This window comes from Alosa sapidissima, chromosome 8 (genome assembly GCF_018492685.1).
Source record: "Alosa sapidissima isolate fAloSap1 chromosome 8, fAloSap1.pri, whole genome shotgun sequence".
Taxonomy (NCBI): Eukaryota; Metazoa; Chordata; class Actinopteri; order Clupeiformes; family Clupeidae; genus Alosa; species Alosa sapidissima.
The window spans coordinates 29,135,473-29,152,346 of record NC_055964.1 but is presented as its reverse complement, the minus strand read 5'-3'; the positions used below and the strand labels follow the sequence as shown (position 1 = coordinate 29,152,346).

Sequence of the window (16,874 nt, the reverse complement as noted above, 5' to 3'; positions counted from 1 at the left end):
AATTTGTTTTGTTCATCATTCAAGCAATGAAGACAGACGTTTTACTGTTATTAGCGCAATACGGGTTGAAGACCTTGTGAGCGCCCCCAAAGGCTGCCTCCATCAAGAGCCTCTGCACTAAAGGGAGGAAAAAGAACTTCTCTCCCGGTCTGTGCCTCTAGCGAACTGTCAAAACACACTGCCAGCATGAGTGGACATGTCGGCAACCTGAGCCCAAAACAGGCTGAAGCTTTGGAACAGGTAAACCAACCTGTTGGTTCTTCAAATACTACAGCTATGTAATGACTGTGGCACAAGTATGGTGACGCTTATTCGTGGTCAAGCTACACCAGTTTGTAGTAGGCTACCAGTGTCCTGTAGGCTGTAGTGTAGGCTACTAGGCCTACACGTGTTTTAAACAAACCAGTATGATGCCATAGATGAACATAATTCATTTGGCAACTGTTTGAGGCTGTTAAATGACTTGTTTACCATATAGGCTATATTTCGGAAATGCCTTAAGATGTCAGATATTCACCTTTCCTAGTGTGGGTTTATCTGAATCAGTCATACATTACATTGGTTAAGTAAGATTATTACTCTTGTTTATTAGTAGACTTAGCTCATTGACCAGCTACAATAACACAATACAAGGTACAATAACCTTGTATTGTACAAGGTACAATAACCTTTGGCCCTTATTGGGAAGTTACTGTACTCTGCCTTTGTATTATCTGCTAACAAATAAAGAGCCGTGCCAAGGCACTTCACTTTGATGCATGGCTAAACAAAAGCAGAGTACCTTAACTAAACCTCAGCGCATGGATAAACAAAGGCAGACTACCTTAACTGACCTTAACTCAACGTCAGCGCCCTAACACAAAACAAAAGAACCATAACTCGGGAGTTCATGCGTTCTGCCTTGGTTTCTCTTAGGCTTTAGGGGGTTACTGTTTAAATAAATAATATAATAATAAAAAAACAACCAAATTGACTCAAGATATTTCTCCACATGCTAAAGGAGGTCTTGAATATCACAAAAATGACCATAACTAATTTTCGACCAAAGATGAAGTTACTTCCTTTTGCCTTTGCGCGGCAGTGTAGCTCCTATGATTTTGACTACTATAATATTGCATTTTACATCACTGACCCCCAATAAGACTAATTTTGACACTGTAAATGGTGGAGCATGTTCTTAGTTTTAGCCTTTTTCTTAGTAGCTGTAATGTAGTCTGTAATCTGTAATACATAGATAATAGTGGTCACTGTCTGTGGCAAAACTTGATTTACAATGAGAATTAATGAGTAGATTCACATTTGTTGTCATTACATTGTCCCCAATGTCTTCTTCCATGGCTTTCGCACGGCTGCTCTCTTTTCTTCTCCACTGTCCATGCTAGTTTCGTGAGAGGGTTAAGGACATCCTTCCCGAGTGTCCGTCACAGAGCGACCACTTTCTGCTACGGTGGCTCAGAGGTGAGAGGCAAAATAGTACATCTTCCCAGTCCACTTATTCAGCTGTACAGACAGCAGTTGTTCAGTGAGTTGAATGAGTCAACCTGTGCCACATACAGACAGGTGCCAGGCCTGATGTCAAGTTTTCAAGACTGTTTTCCATAATCGCTTGCATCTATGCTCATCATTTTGCACCAAATACAGTATATTACAGTGGGTTCAGTTGTTATATATTAAAGTAATTAATTCTTGATTACATGAGTTGAGTTTCACATCAACAGCCAAGTGCAGCTGTAGTTACAGTGGCCACTTATCAGGCTATCATTGTTTAGGCTAAGTGACGACACACAGGCCAAGAGACAGACAGACCAACATGCATTGTGTAGCTCTTGTCTTCGCGAGCTTCATTGTGTGAATGAGGCTTGAGAAACGCAGGCCTTGTGCCACAGGCCGAAGACAAGCTGGGCTGAATCAGTGCTAATCTGCAGTTTAATCAGATTAAAACTGCGAAACAAACGGCTGAATGTATCGGTCAAGTCAATGACAATGGTGCCCAGTGTTCGCTGTGCTTTACACCTCTGTGCACTTATTGTGGTGCATTATTGTTGGTTGTGCCCAGCTCTGAATTATTTTCCCCTTTGCACCCTGGGTACTTTTCATTTCTGGATTTTTTTTATTTTATTTCTAAGACAGTACAATAATTGTTAGACCTACTAAGTGCTAGGATGAAGCCTGAGATACTATGGATGAACACATGCAGTACTCTCACTCTGCACTGCACTCTCACTCACTCTTTCTCAAAGATGTGGGTTAAATCCTCACGTCCGACTCCCTGAGAGCATTAGGTCTGAGTTGTGGATCCACAAAGCTCCACATTAAACACCCTAATGGCTACAGTCAGCTGTCCAGTACTTAGATAGTTTTACACGCTTAAAGTCCACATTGTTGTAGGTCAGCAGCGCCGTCAAGGCTAACTGTCTAACTGTCACGTAGGGTCCATTCACTATGACAGGAGCATAATCCAGAGGATGTATCTAATTAAAGACCCTTTCAGCACTAGGTCGTTGTTATTTATTTGAGAGGCAGACGGGATAGGGCATTAATGGATATATTTCTTGTACCTCTTTACACTTTTACGATCCACACACGTTTGTAAGGAGACAGACAAGATGTGAAGCACATGTGATTTGTGATGCCCTGCTACACTTTTTAAGTATTAAATGTTCTAATCTGTGACTCCATTAGGTACTGTGGATCTCTGTCGTACCACTATGAGGGAAGTGAAATATGCTTAGCTGCGCATTAGCATGACTGGGCTGAATTTCACTCATTAGCCCCATAACGCTGCATTGTGCTGCAAGCTCCTGGCATTAATATTTATTCCAAGGAAACCGCATCAAGCCTAAGCTTTCCTGATTTCTCCTTTGCCATAGTATTTCCTTCGATGATAGGCTACATGTCTGTGTAGGTCATTGCATTGTAACCATCATATTTGAGTACACCCTGCCTGTATTTATTTGCATGTGTATGTGTTAGCAGATAACACACTAAACTGGTCAACCCCACATAAGTCTGTCTGAGCCTACAGCCTGCACATTTAGATGTGTATCTTACCAGTAATGTTCGTTGTCTTTTAACTGTATTGTCTCAATCTCTCTCTTATTTCTATCTCCCCATCTCCATGCTACTACCACTGTTTCTTTTTTCAGCTAGAAATTTCAATGTTCAGAAAGCGGAGGCCATGCTGCGAAAGGTATCCCATGTCTCCTTCCTCTCACTGCCTCAGGCTTTGCATGGATAGGTTTGGACTTACTGGTTTAAATGAGCAAAACAACACCAACCTCAAGGCTCTTTGGGAACCAAATCCAGATCAAATGCCCTGCTAATTACTCAGGGGGTTGATTCAGCAAATTAGACACCATCAAGGCAAAATAGAATTCATGAAAAAAAGAAGAAATAATATGATTGGGTTGAGGCCACGTCTAACCACTAAGCACCTCAGCATTCTGATTGCAGTAAAGCCCAGTCTTAAAGGAACCGGATGTAAGAAATGTATTTCAGTTAATCATAAAATGGCCCTGATAAGTCACTAGACATTAAGAAATCATGATCATTTCAAATACTAATATCACTGACAACAGTAGTCCGGCCAGGATATTGTCATTTAAAAAGTGAAGTTGCAGCCCTCAACTGATGTTGATGTTGTGTTTTGCCATGTCATGTTGTGTTTTGGCCTGACGCGCCACCCTCCACCTATCTAGTAATCACGAAGTCAGTAGTGTTTCGGCATCCGGGTTGGCATCCTCGAGTCAGGGGGGAGGGGGAGGGAATACACTGCTCTACAGTAATTTGAAAGTGATTGCAGTACCAGGTTTGGCCACAATCTTACATATGGTTCCTTTAATATTGCTTAAATAGCACCTTGATTTGTGCAACCTCATGCTACGGCTGACAATGAGTAACAACATACCAGTCTGTGATCCAGAATGGATGTTCACTCAGAATCCTGTATGGATTACCTCTAAACAGAATACATTGTAGACTAGTCTTTGATGCCTGCTTACGTCTTCTATTATACTGTAGTTTGAATGCTATTCCTAATTTTTTGGATGAAAACATATCAGATGAATTAATAAAGTAATGTATTAAGTGAGTGCCATGTCTTTCGGTTGTTGGCTTGTTTGAGCTGCAGCTGTTAAAGCTCTCTGTCAGTATCCTCTGGGGTGATTAATGGGACAGTGCTGACGAATCAAAGGATATTATATTGGGTGTGATAATTACACACAACTAATTACTAAAATAATGGGTGTAATTAAGGTTTTAGCTGCTTATCTGGTCCTGATAAGGACCCCAAATGGGTTAAGTCTTCCTCTGTTTCTAGGGCTGATTCTCCAGCCTGAAAACACTGTGCTACTCAAATAAATATGTCAGTGCTTTATGGAGATAACTGCTGTTTTGTTGTCAAGCCTGTTTTGTGTTATTTTGGTTTGAGTGTAATCAGATCCTTTCTATTTCAGCATCTGGAGTTCAGGAAGCATATGAAAGTCGATACAATAACAACAGACTGGAGGCCACCTGAGGTAAACAGCTATATGCAGGGTTCCCACAGGTCATGGAATTTCTGGAATATCATGGAATTTTGGAAAGCCTATTTCAGACATGGAAAGTCAGGGATTTTTATCATTTTTGGGGCAAAGCCATGGAATATCAGGGAATTTTGTTGTAGCAGTTTAAAATGCACTTGCCAAACTACAATAATACAAATATTTACATTCAGAATTGGTGTATATGTGGTTATTAGCTTTACTGATTGCCTGAGTAGCCCAACTTTGTTTATTCAATCCCATTTATTCATCTCCCGCTCTAAAAAAGTAAACACTACGTGGCTGCTCTGAAATTATTGATCAGTATATTGTTCCATTCATTATATAGTAAGTCATGGAAATTCAAGTTTTTTTATCAGGGAAAAGTCATGGAATTTTACATTTGACTTAAAGTGGGAACCCCGTAATATAATATAATGCTAAACTATTGATAACCACAGTGGAATTCTCTTGAAGGCTGTTCTGTTGGTGATATTTTTCCCCACAAAAGTTGATTTGTTAGTGATTTTGTTTTTGGTAAATAGGCTTTGGTAAATAGGCTTGGTTGCTGTGTGAAATCCCCTACCTATAGCACTAGGAATTTTAACTTCTCTCCTGTGTAGATTTGAAAAAATATATGGAAGCTACTGTAAGTAGTTCTTGTTTTTAAGCAACACAATACTGTTATAATACTGTTTAAGCAACACAATACTGTTATAATGAGATGTAATGAAGACAATCTTGAGTCTTGAATCTTAAACACGTTCCAACCAAAAAAGGTTCAACTTAGTTGGAACATGTTAACCCATTAGGAATTACCTCAGCCTTTCAGTTCTTACGTAAGTGCATTGTGCTAATGACAGGGGATGGACATAATTTAACAAACTTTACAAATTAAATGCAATTGTTTTCTAGGTCTCCATCCAGAACAGCACCAAAGCAGTAGCTGCTAGTTGTATTAAGCAACTACAATATTTGCTCCATAATTGTGAACGAATAGTTGTAGGTGGACTTTTTACATTTATATTATTTGTCATTTTACTATTTAATGCATTGTACCAGGTAGCCTAAAGCAATTTGAAGTCCACTGGCAGGGCTCAAGTCTTTGATGACTAACAGCATTTCCTTTTCAAATTCTAAACTACACCCACATCTGGATGCACCTGTATGTGAAGGTTGTAGGACGTGCATGTGGAGAGATCAGTGTGTTTGATTTGTAGACTTGTCCACTGCATAGGTGATTGAGAAGCACCTCTCTGGGGGTATGTGTGGCTATGACCGGGAGGGCAGCCCTATCTGGTACGATGTCATCGGGCCAGTGGACCCCAAGGGTCTCCTGCTGTCCGCCTCCAAGCAGGACTTCATCAAGTCCAAAGTCAGAGACTGTGAGATGCTGCAGAAGGAGTGTGACCTGCAGAGTGAGAAGGTACCTCTCGCTGTCTGTGCACCTCAGTGCAGACCCACTCATAACAGAAATAAAATTGCAATTTGCATGTCGTCGTGTCATCGTATGAATCTTGTGATGTGCTATGGTGCGTATAGAATAACTTAACTGTTCCTCTGTGATAAGTTGCAAATATTTTATTTGTACAGTATGTCACTCTGTTTCTAAATGTCTTATTTATAAACATAAATGCATTATAATATCGTGTTAGTTTTCGAACATGACTCATTTTAGTTTGTCCTGACATTTGCAGATATAGTGAGTCTTATTTATCTTTAATCCCCATCCTCTTTCCCATCCTGTCGTCCCTTTCCCATCTCAGCTGGGTAAAAACATTGAGTCGATTACTATGATTTATGACCTGGAGGGATTGGGAATGAGACATCTTTGGAAGCCGGCCATAGACACTTACACAGAGGTGGGCATTCATTTAAACTCATTTGTCAAGCAGGTTCATCTTGTAATGGCCATCATGGTTTCCCTTGCTTCTGATGTGGCACAACTTGATTTTGCTGATTTGTCATTGTTTTTTGTATGTGGCAAAACAAGAAAAGTAAAAATTTTTTGTTTTTGTATTCCTGTCTTTTATTCTTTAATTAAACCCCTATGTAAACCTAGATTTACTAAACCTAGTTTAGGCCTAAACTAGGATTAATTTAAACCACGTTGGTGAAACCCACCCTTGTTCTCCTTTACTGCATCAGGTACTCACTGCGTTTGAGGACAACTATCCTGAAGGCCTCAAGAGGCTGTTTGTCATTAAAGGTAAGCTTACTCAATCAATAACTTCAGGAGCATCTCCGTGTCTTCATATTTCTATTCTATTTATATGTATCTATTTATAAAAACTAGCTTATACTTTTGTCCTCAATTTCCTTGGAATCAATATAGTATCTATTTATAGTATGCATCCATCTAGTTAATTGCAAAGTAGTGCTTGCATTGTTATATGTTTAAGTTTATGTGACCAGATGCTTTTATCCAAAGTAATGCATGTGCTGATGACCAGATGCTTTTATCCAAAGTAATGCATGTGCTGATGACCAGATGCTTTTATCCAAAGTAATGCATGTGCTGATGACCAGATGCTTTTATCCAAAGTAATGCATGTGCTGATGACCAGATGCTTTTATCCAAAGTAATGCATGTGCTGATGACCAGATGCTTTTATCCAAAGTAATGCATGTGCTGATGCCCAGATGCTTTTATCCAAAGTAATGCATGTGCTGATGCCCAGATGCTTTTATCCAAAGTAATGCATGTGCTGATGACCAGATGCTTTTATCCAAAGTAATGCATGTGCTGATGACCAGATGCTTTTATCCAAAGTAATGCATGTGCTGATGACCAGATGCTTTTATCCAAAGTAATGCATGTGCTGATGCCCAGATGCTTTTATCCAAAGTAATGCATGTGCTGATGACCAGATGCTTTTATCCAAAGTAATGCATGTGCTGATGCCCAGATGCTTTTATCCAAAGTAATGCATGTGCTGATGCCCAGATGCTTTTATCCAAAGTAATGCATGTGCTGATGACCAGATGCTTTTATCCAAAGTAATGCATGTGCTGATGACCAGATGCTTTTATCCAAAGCAATGCATGTGCTGATGACCAGATGCTTTTATCCAAAGTAATGCATGTGCTGATGCCCAGATGCTTTTATCCAAAGTAATGCATGTGCTGATGCCTCTTCCTCACTGAGCTTACTGCTTCCCTGATGCTACATAACTTTAAGTTTTGATCTCTGTAGCTCCCAAGATATTTCCTGTGGCATACAATCTGGTCAAACACTTCCTCAGCGAAGACACACAGCGCAAGATCATCGTCCTCGGGGGTGAGGTTTCACTTCTTTCCCTTATCACATAGCATCTCATCGCTTCAGTGTTTGTTCACAAGCCAGCTCACTCGGTCTCTCACTCAACTGACATCTGGCCCACTGGTTCGCTTGCTCTGGTGTGTTTTTTTTTTTGTGTGTGTGTGTGTGCTGCAGCCAACTGGAAGGAGGTGCTGCAGCGACACATTGACCCCGAGGAGCTTCCTGCCGTCTACGGGGGAAAGCTGACCGACCCGGACGGAGACCCACGCTGCAGGACCAGGGTGAGTGCAGAACCCCAGGGGTCCCAGCGGCACAGGTTCACACACACAGCTGCTGAACAGAAGCTGCGTAGCTCATTCATACACACAGCTGCTGAACAGAAGCTGCACAGAGGGCCACCATGTAGTTTGTGCTGCACATTGTGCTCAACCCCAAGACCTTTGCAAACCCAAACCCTTTATTTAGTACAGTCATTTCCTGTGTATTAGCCGCATTGTGTGTAAACCGCAGGGCAGTGTTTTATGCAAGTTAAAAAAACCAAAACCATATTAATACCATATTGCCCCCGTGTATTAGATAGATAGATAGATACTTTATTGATCCCCAAGGGGAAATTCAATGTCTCAGTAGCATACAGTCACACACCTTATATTAACCTCATAGCTGATGAAATTTTGCAAAATCAATCTATAAACCATGGCTAATAGTTACACATAATTACGGTATGAGTTTTTTTTTCCAATTCATCAAATACAGAACGCGGCAGTAAGAAACCTCATTTACTGACACTGTGAAAAATCATAACAGACAGAAGTTTTGGAATATGTCAATATATAATTAATCCAATGTGAGGTTGTCGGCCTATTTATTTTTAAACATGCAACAATTTCACACCCACGCGCTCACTCACGCATGCATACACACACACACACACACACACACACACACACACACACACACACACAAACAAACACACACACCCTTAGTATATGACTCAGTATGCGATGGCCTTTACTTTGCACTGTTAGATCCCACACACACACAGCACTTCCCCCTAGTTTGCTTTGAAGGTTTCACAAGATACACAGTCATTAATATCAGTTAGTATTAATGTGATTGGACAAGATCTGTGAAACAATATAAGCGCAAGCTTATACACAACACATAAATAAACACAGGGTTCCCATGGATCCTACCTATTTTTTGTGTTAGAAAAAGGAAGAGATCACATAGGCTACAATTATTGTAACAGGTTGCAACGCGTATTTAGGCATTCAAGCCTTTCTCTTTTTTTAATTCTTGTCTATTAACTTCTTTTAAGCCTTATAGTTCTCATCATAAAAATTCTCAGTTTTGCAACAGTTCTTATTACCATGGTCAGGGTCTCAAAATGTGCTGTGTATGCTGCTAGAATTTGAGAAATTTGGGCCTGTATTGCCCTTGAAAAGTCCTTGAATATGATGTTTAAAAAGTTTGTGGGAACCCTGTAAACATGCGCGAAGAAAGGCTGGTAAGAACGGACGGAATTGAAGCTTTAGCTTGATGCTCAGCAAACTCCCTTGTCTCAAAAAACACCTGAAAAGATTCCATGAGTCCACTTCTTATGTTTAACTGTTTACTTAAAACTCAAATCAACATTACAAAAATAAAGAAAGTTATCCATAAAATATAAACATTTCGAGGGTAGCATGGAGAGAGAGAGAGAGAGGTCAAAAAACTATTTCGCTCCAATCTCCTTTCTATTTCCATTCCCCCCCCACTCCCCACATATCAAAATAAAGCACCCCAATAGTGGGCATCAGAATCACATTAAAAGTCCTGCTTACAGAGCAATTCAATGCATTTTAACATTTTTAAATCATATTTATCCTTTTAAAGAACTTGTACCTTTTTAAATGTAAAAATATTTTAACTTAAATAGACTACTTTTAGGCTCCTACAGGGCATCTCCTGTCTTGATATATAGTTTATCCACACTCCCTATCCTGCGATATTGCTTAAGCCGCATGTGTTGCACCCATCTACCCCTCCAGCCATATATCATCCAACATTGATTGGTTTAGTGCTTCTTGCTTTGTGTAGATGAGCATGTTTATCAGCTGAGTAATGCTTTGCTCTACACGGGTGTGGCAAGTATTGGTAAAGCCATGTGCTTGTAGATGACACTAATATGATCGCGCTGTGTATAGTCAGGCTTGCTTTGTCCTTTGCTGTAGCAGTGCTTGCCATTGAACAGTGGGTCATAATCTCCTGGTTATGAAAGTGGGTAGTGTTTTTATTAGGGCTTTTGTGCAGAAGCCAGAACGTGGAAAGTTACCCCACTGGACTTAAGCAAAGGAATTTCCCCATTTCATAAACATGCATAAGAACCAGCGCTCACATGGCCCACAAAGACATCACGTGGTGGGTCTGTTGTAAGAGGAAGCCCTGGCGAATCCTCACATGGGCTAATGGCAGTTTTACTTCCTGATTTCACAATCATGTGTTCGTTGGTTAGAAATGCCTGCTGCGGTAACTCACCCTGACTGCACCCAATTTACAATCTACTTTCCTGCCCCGCTGCAGCCTGCTCTGAAGGGCTTGAAGGGTCAGTCATGTGGCGGTTGACAGATACTGCCTGCAGACATAGTACACTGATGTGAAATGTGTCAGGCTTTCTTAAAGTAGCAAAAGACACAATATTGTCAAGACATTGTCTCTCTCTGCCAGAGACTTACTTGTCTCATTTGTTTGTCCTCTGTAAATTATTGATTACATGTTTTATTTATTTTAAATAACTCAGAGTAGTAGTTGTTTTTATTATCATTGTGTTTAGTTCTACTTGGAACAGTCTTATGTAGAAGACTTTGTTTTGGGGCATGGTCTGCTCACACTGTTTAGCCAGTGGGTGCAGGTCCAGGACCCATTGTGATGAATTAAGAGATTTCAAGTAGGCTACTGTCCAGAATGGTAACTGTACAATTACCTGAACCCTTTTTTAACCACCCCAATGAGAGTTCCATAATTGCCATGGTACTCATTCTGAAATAGAACCACCCTGGTTTCCTGGCTGAAGCTTGGTCACCATTTTTTTTTCTGCTGACTCATCAGTCATGTGGTTGGAAGGTTGGGCTCTGGGGACAGACCTGAAGCAGTAGACCACTGCAGGGCCAGGCCTGGTTAACCTTACCCAGAATGACTGTAGACGTGTTGTCTCTGCCCCTTTGTAGATACATAGAAAAAGGTACAATCAACCATCAGGAGAAGAAGGAGCTCCCAAGAAAGCCTCACAGAACCTTTAACAAGCTGTGGGAAGTCACAGCTTCTGGTGAAGTGAGCTTTCACAAGTCCATTTTGTTTTATTTATTTGTTTGTATTAGCTAGCATAGGAGTACGGTTGGATGGATGAACAATTGGAAAAAACATAAACGAGTGTGGAAATGTCTGACTGAATCACTGTCACATTAAACCATTCTGTTTTGTATCCAATATCACTATTGGCCTAGTTTATATCATTTGTAATGGAGAACATTTCAAAGGGAAGGTACTGTTCAGTACTCATGTGTTTGTAACCTTCGATACAATGTCCACAAACTAAAGGAGTGTGCCTGTACAAGTGTTATTACAATGTATAAACTGTGATGGAAGAGGAAGTGGAATTGCTCTTGTGTGTTTGGATACAAATGGAAACTCTTGCAGAAAAGTCTGTTGCAGTTCTGAGAAAAGAGCAGGTCCTACATGTGACAAGTGAACGTGACATCCCCCCGCTCCTCCATCCCTCCCTGAATGTTCAACTAACAATGTGTCTACAATCTCCAATAAATCTCATACAAAATTCTCTCTCTCTCTCAAATGACAGATTTTTGAAGAATTGTACTGAAGAATATGCTAATCTGAATACCTGTGCTAACAGAAAGACTCATGTGGCAGAAGAAGAGATATCAAAAGAGAATACAAATTGACTTCTAATACTGCACTAACAACAGTTGAGTTGAGTTTCTGAAAAAACATGCAAATGACCACAGACAAAGTGTTGTTCATCTGAATTGCATGAGCCATGCAAATGCTTGTTTTACACACGCTCCTTAGGGAAAACAAAACTGATGCAGGTATATGAGAGACAAACAGCAGTGAAATCCATACAGTATGTATAATCCAAGTATGTATTGTATATAGCGGTAATTCAAAAAAATTCTGCAGGGAGAGTTTCACTCAGCAAGAGTAAAGAGCACTGGGTTACAGTGTCAAAAACAGGAAGAGGTTTCTGTTATTTACAGACAAATAATTATACTTTCAGACATTTTCAATAGCTTTTTAAAATCTAACAAACCTGAGGACAGAGGAAGTAATGCACAGTATTTATTTTTTCAGGGGTAAATTCAGTCCTTGAAATTGTATATTTCTTTCACTGTTACATGTCAAGTCTGATGTACACTACTGGGAAAGGTTATGCTACTATAAGCCGTAATAAATCACTCTTTTAAGTTAATTTCCATAAATTCTATTCAGTGTGCTTTTGGGATGGATCGCCCAAACCCGAAACACCAAAAGCACATCAGCGAAATGACAACTCCTTTGAATGAGTCCTCATTATCTGCCATTACTTCTAACATCTGTGTACGACACGGATAACCATAACAGATAACCAAACTGACAAATGACAACATTTCCAAAGTAAATTGTCATCCATAAGGTTAGGCTCTCTGTGCAAGCTTGATAACAACTGACTGAAAAAAAGCAGAATAGATCATCACGTTATGAAACTCTCAAATGAACAAATCTATTATTTATTTGGACATTTTGGGTGATTTAAAGGTGTTGTACAGTGTCCTAATTTCCATGTGCATTTCCAAAGTGCAGAGCTTGCAAGGTAAGTAAGTACTACATTATATAATACTGAATAGATGGAGTTATGGTAATATTCAAACATACAATACTGTTACATGAGTCGTTGTTTTTATTATAGTACATCACAATATATAAACTAAATCAATCATATCATTGATGATAAATAATGTATATTGCATCTTATTAAACACACCCTACTAGTGCCACCTCCTGTGTTGATATTGTGTTGGAGGAAACTTAGTGTTTCACCATTAGAAAAATGGTCTTATACACAGTCCTGTGGTCTATTTTAGCCAATGAAGTAGAGATGACACAGAGAAGATGGTTACATTCTGCAGCGACTTTAAAAGTGAAGCCTATAGAAGACCTACAGTAGCTTCCAATTTAGGCAAATTGTGAACAAGCAAAATATTAGTGAAATGTGACCATATGAAGTTGGGATGTAACATTCCTAAAAATATATGTGATCATCTCTGATAAATTGTTTATTCTTGAAATGAGATGTATATATTTTTTAACTTTTGTAAAGAAAATAGATTGGATTAGATTTATTTCAAAACCACAGGTAAACATTATTGGTGTTTTTATCATGTTTCTTTTACATGCTTTCACCGAAGTACTTTATTTACACTCATGTCATTACATTGCTTTGTGAACCTCTCAGCAGCCCCCTGTCCATGTGTTTCTTTGGATGCAGATCAAATATGGTGGGCAGGTGCCAAGGTCATACTACGTGCTCGACTCCATGAATATCCAGTATGAGAATGTCATCACCATCAGCAGAGGCTCCTCTCACCACCTGGAGTACGAAATGCTGATCCCAGGATCTGTACTGAGGTGAGGGGGCAGCAGCCATAGTCTGTGGCCCACTGGTGGTCTGTGAAGGTATTGCAGATGGTCCCTGGCTAGGCATGAATGAACGATAACGTCGCACTGTGGTAATCACTGTTTTTATGTCACTCACAACAGTGGTCCTCCTCACTTTGTTTCTCGGTCAGAATGGTGGTCCCTTGGTTACAATCAGTTAAAACCCCCTTGGTCTACAGTGTATTTGAATAAACAAGAAAATATATGTTTACAAACAGGCTTAGGTTTGGACATTGATTTTAATGGCAATGTACAAGACTCAATTAGGGAATGTTTAAAAACACTTTTGCTGTTACTTACTCATAGTTTTTCAGTACATTTTTAAGCATGTGGACATGATTATCTCTTAGCAGCTATCCAGTACATTTATTATCTACATTGTTTGTATTTTCCTGTTGAGACTGCCAGTATCTGCAGACTACCAAGTCTTACAAAAGGAACAAAAAGACCAAGACACGCTTTCTCTTACTTGTTCAGCCACCCTTTTCTCTCCCCCTCCCTCACTCTCTCTCTCCCCCTCCCTCACTCTCTCTCTCCCAGGTGGCAGTTTGCCAGCGATGGGGCAGACATTGGTTTTGGGGTGTTCATGAAGGCCAAGCTGGGTGAGTGGCAGCGTGCCAGTCAGATGAAGGAAATGGTGGCCAGTGACCGGTACAATGCCCACCTGGTGCCAGAGGAGGGCTCCCTTACGTGTGCCGACCCGGGAGTGTGTAAGTAAATCCAAGCAAAGCAAAGTCAGTGGGATTGAGCTGACACTATTCCAAAGTTATAGGACTCACAGTGTTGGGTATCAAACCCAGGCAAACCATTTCTCAAGTGAGAGGCAATGGCTGCTCCACTAAGATAAGAAACTTTATTTTCCCTCTAAGGGGAAATTTGTCTTGGGCTGTAAAGTGCATTCGCTGTGAACAACAATCACATACATAGGGGACAACTGTCACATACATACAACAATCACATGCAGGATATGACCCTGATACAGGGAGAGAATAGCCCTTAAACTTTGTAAGGCGGCAAACAGGTTAGACAATCACTCATGCACGCGACAAGTAAAAACAAACAAACAAACAAACAACAAGGTTTACAGCGTCAGCACTCGCCCGGATCGCCAGCAGAGCGGCTATGCGCTAGTTACAGTAGGCCTACAGTTGGTCACAATGGTCAGACACAAAAAAAAATACATTACATTTTTTAAAATGTGGGCCTGTTTTTTGTGTACACATGTTTGGTGTATTTATATTTACATATGTATTATATTATGATTCAAGTAAGGGATAATGGATGACACGGTGGTCTGTTCACAGAAGTTAATGCATGGTCGAGGTTGTAAAACGGCCCCGACGCGAAGCGGTTTAAACCTCGTAAGTGCATTAACTTCTGTGAACAGACCACCGTGGAGTCCATTATCCCGCTTATTCCACTGTTGCCACTTGCGTTGTGTTCATGTTACAATTTAAACGTTTTAATCGCTAAAACTTGTCTTGTTTGTAGAACTACTTTCTTCCAACACATATCAACTAATTTCTTAACTTGCAGGACAAATTGCCGTTACTAGTTCTAAATAGATGGTTGCTACGGCCAAAGGCCAGTCGTTAGTTCTATCCCTCCCGTTGTCAAGCGGGCGTATCCCAAGATTCTGATGAACTTTAGCTTGGAAACATCGCTATTTTACTTAGCCTGCTGTCATCCATCTAGCTAAAAGCCACCTCCGTCATATGCTACAATGTTGCCATGTTCTGAACGTCTGCATTTTACAGCTCAGATGCAACGTGACAGTTCATTTAAACTTCACAACGAGTTCGGCAAATTAATATACAAGTGTGATACGGCCCACAAAATGGATCTACTTCATAGGTGTGCAAATAACATACGGTTAATGGTCGTTCTAAATTACGTAGGACAATGGGAAATTCAACCAAGCAGTGGAATAACACAATTTAACATTGTGACCCATGTTGAATGGACTCATACTTGCTATATACAATAAAAAATGTATAGCTTTCATTCAACAGCAGTATGTATGGCAATGTAATATTGACATGGTGTAAGTGGACAGTCAACTGCTACATGTTGCACATCTTTCCTTTCTGTGATTTCCAGATGTCCTAAGATTTGACAACACCTACAGTTTCCTTCGTTCGAAGACCGTCAGCTTCACAGTGGAGATACTACAGTCGGACAGCCAATCACTTAGCGAGAAGAGCGGGACTACAGAGGCCCCCAGCCAATGAGCGGCTGAAATATAAACACGTATATGAACATGGCTATCTATATCTGTATGGAAGAAGACGTAGGAGTACATCAAATTAATTACACAAGGTTTTATGAAAACCAGGACAGTTGGGATCCTGTCGGCTGTTTGAGCTGTTGTTTTTTAGCCACCTAGATTTGCCATCAATATATATGCATATAAACATGCATTGTGTATGAGACAGCATGTTGAAGCCTGATCATATGGAGCGGTCAACATCAGCTAACATGGGGCAACACAGCCATCCCTACTCAGGGAACAGACATGAATTGTTCGGATAGTGCTGCAACAACCTGGTTTACTTGAATATATGAGTACTTAGATTATTTATGAGAAGAATAGTCTTACAACTGATTTTGTTTTCATCATCACTTTTCTTTCACTCACCTTTCTTTCATCAGCCCAATTTATTATTTAATATCAATGTTTAAAAAGAAAAATAATTATGCACTTTATTTGTTAGAATGTTAATTGTGAAATAATGCAATTTCAGTTATAACATAACAGAAGTTACAGTTAGGTTACAACTTAAATTGCAAAATCTCCCAGATAATCTGAGGCATTTCTTGTTTTGTTCCTTTTTTTGAGATGTTAATCAGACATTGACCCAAGCATTGCTTGCAGCATTGAAAATCAATTTGTCATGACTATGTGACGTGTGTTGTCACTCAGTATGATCACAATAACATCACACAATATAAAATAAGAAACTAATAATGAAGTGCATAGAGGTTTTGAGTCTTAATTTGAGTCTTAAATGAGTCCATAATTTGACAAGTGCTTTGAGAAATCATGTTTTTTCCCCTTTGGCTGTTGAAGATCAACAAACTTGGTGTGCTCAGAATATTTAGATACATATATGTACATGAATGTAGTTGCTGCTATTACATTCAAAGTTATTCACTAAATGCAGTCAGTATTATCCATCCATAGGTTGCCTGTGTTTAGGTAGCAAAATGTCAAATTAATGTTTATTTGTGATCTTAAACGATGAAATGTCTGTTAACTTAACAATGAAACACAAAATATAGTCAGGTATTTAAACTATATGTGGTTTACTGCATTTGAGTAATGCACTAACTAATGTCAAGAAAATGGTTAAATGTACCATAATCACAAAGAGCAAAATAAAAATGTTTTTAGAATA

At 39.7% G+C, this 16,874-nt stretch overlaps 1 protein-coding gene across 4 annotated transcripts in view; it reads left to right on the top strand.

Moving 5' to 3' along the window:
- The window catches only part of sec14l8 (SEC14-like lipid binding 8), a 17,535-nt gene extending 661 nt beyond the window's left edge, over positions 1–16,874 (top strand). For 2 of the 4 annotated variants that reach the window (XM_042099763.1, XM_042099761.1), the window contains exons 2-13: positions 25–240; positions 1,383–1,458; positions 3,147–3,190; positions 4,455–4,517; positions 5,758–5,946; positions 6,287–6,382; positions 6,669–6,729; positions 7,717–7,800; positions 7,957–8,063; positions 13,307–13,446; positions 14,017–14,186; positions 15,577–16,874. In XM_042099763.1, the coding sequence (XP_041955697.1) occupies positions 187–240; positions 1,383–1,458; positions 3,147–3,190; positions 4,455–4,517; positions 5,758–5,946; positions 6,287–6,382; positions 6,669–6,729; positions 7,717–7,800; positions 7,957–8,063; positions 13,307–13,446; positions 14,017–14,186; positions 15,577–15,707 (1,215 nt within the window). In that variant the 5' untranslated portion in view covers positions 25–186 and the 3' untranslated portion in view covers positions 15,708–16,874. The remainder of the gene's footprint in view (positions 1–24; positions 241–1,382; positions 1,459–3,146; positions 3,191–4,454; positions 4,518–5,757; positions 5,947–6,286; positions 6,383–6,668; positions 6,730–7,716; positions 7,801–7,956; positions 8,064–13,306; positions 13,447–14,016; positions 14,187–15,576) is intronic. The other 2 variants (XM_042099762.1, XM_042099764.1) reach the window with 1 other exon arrangement.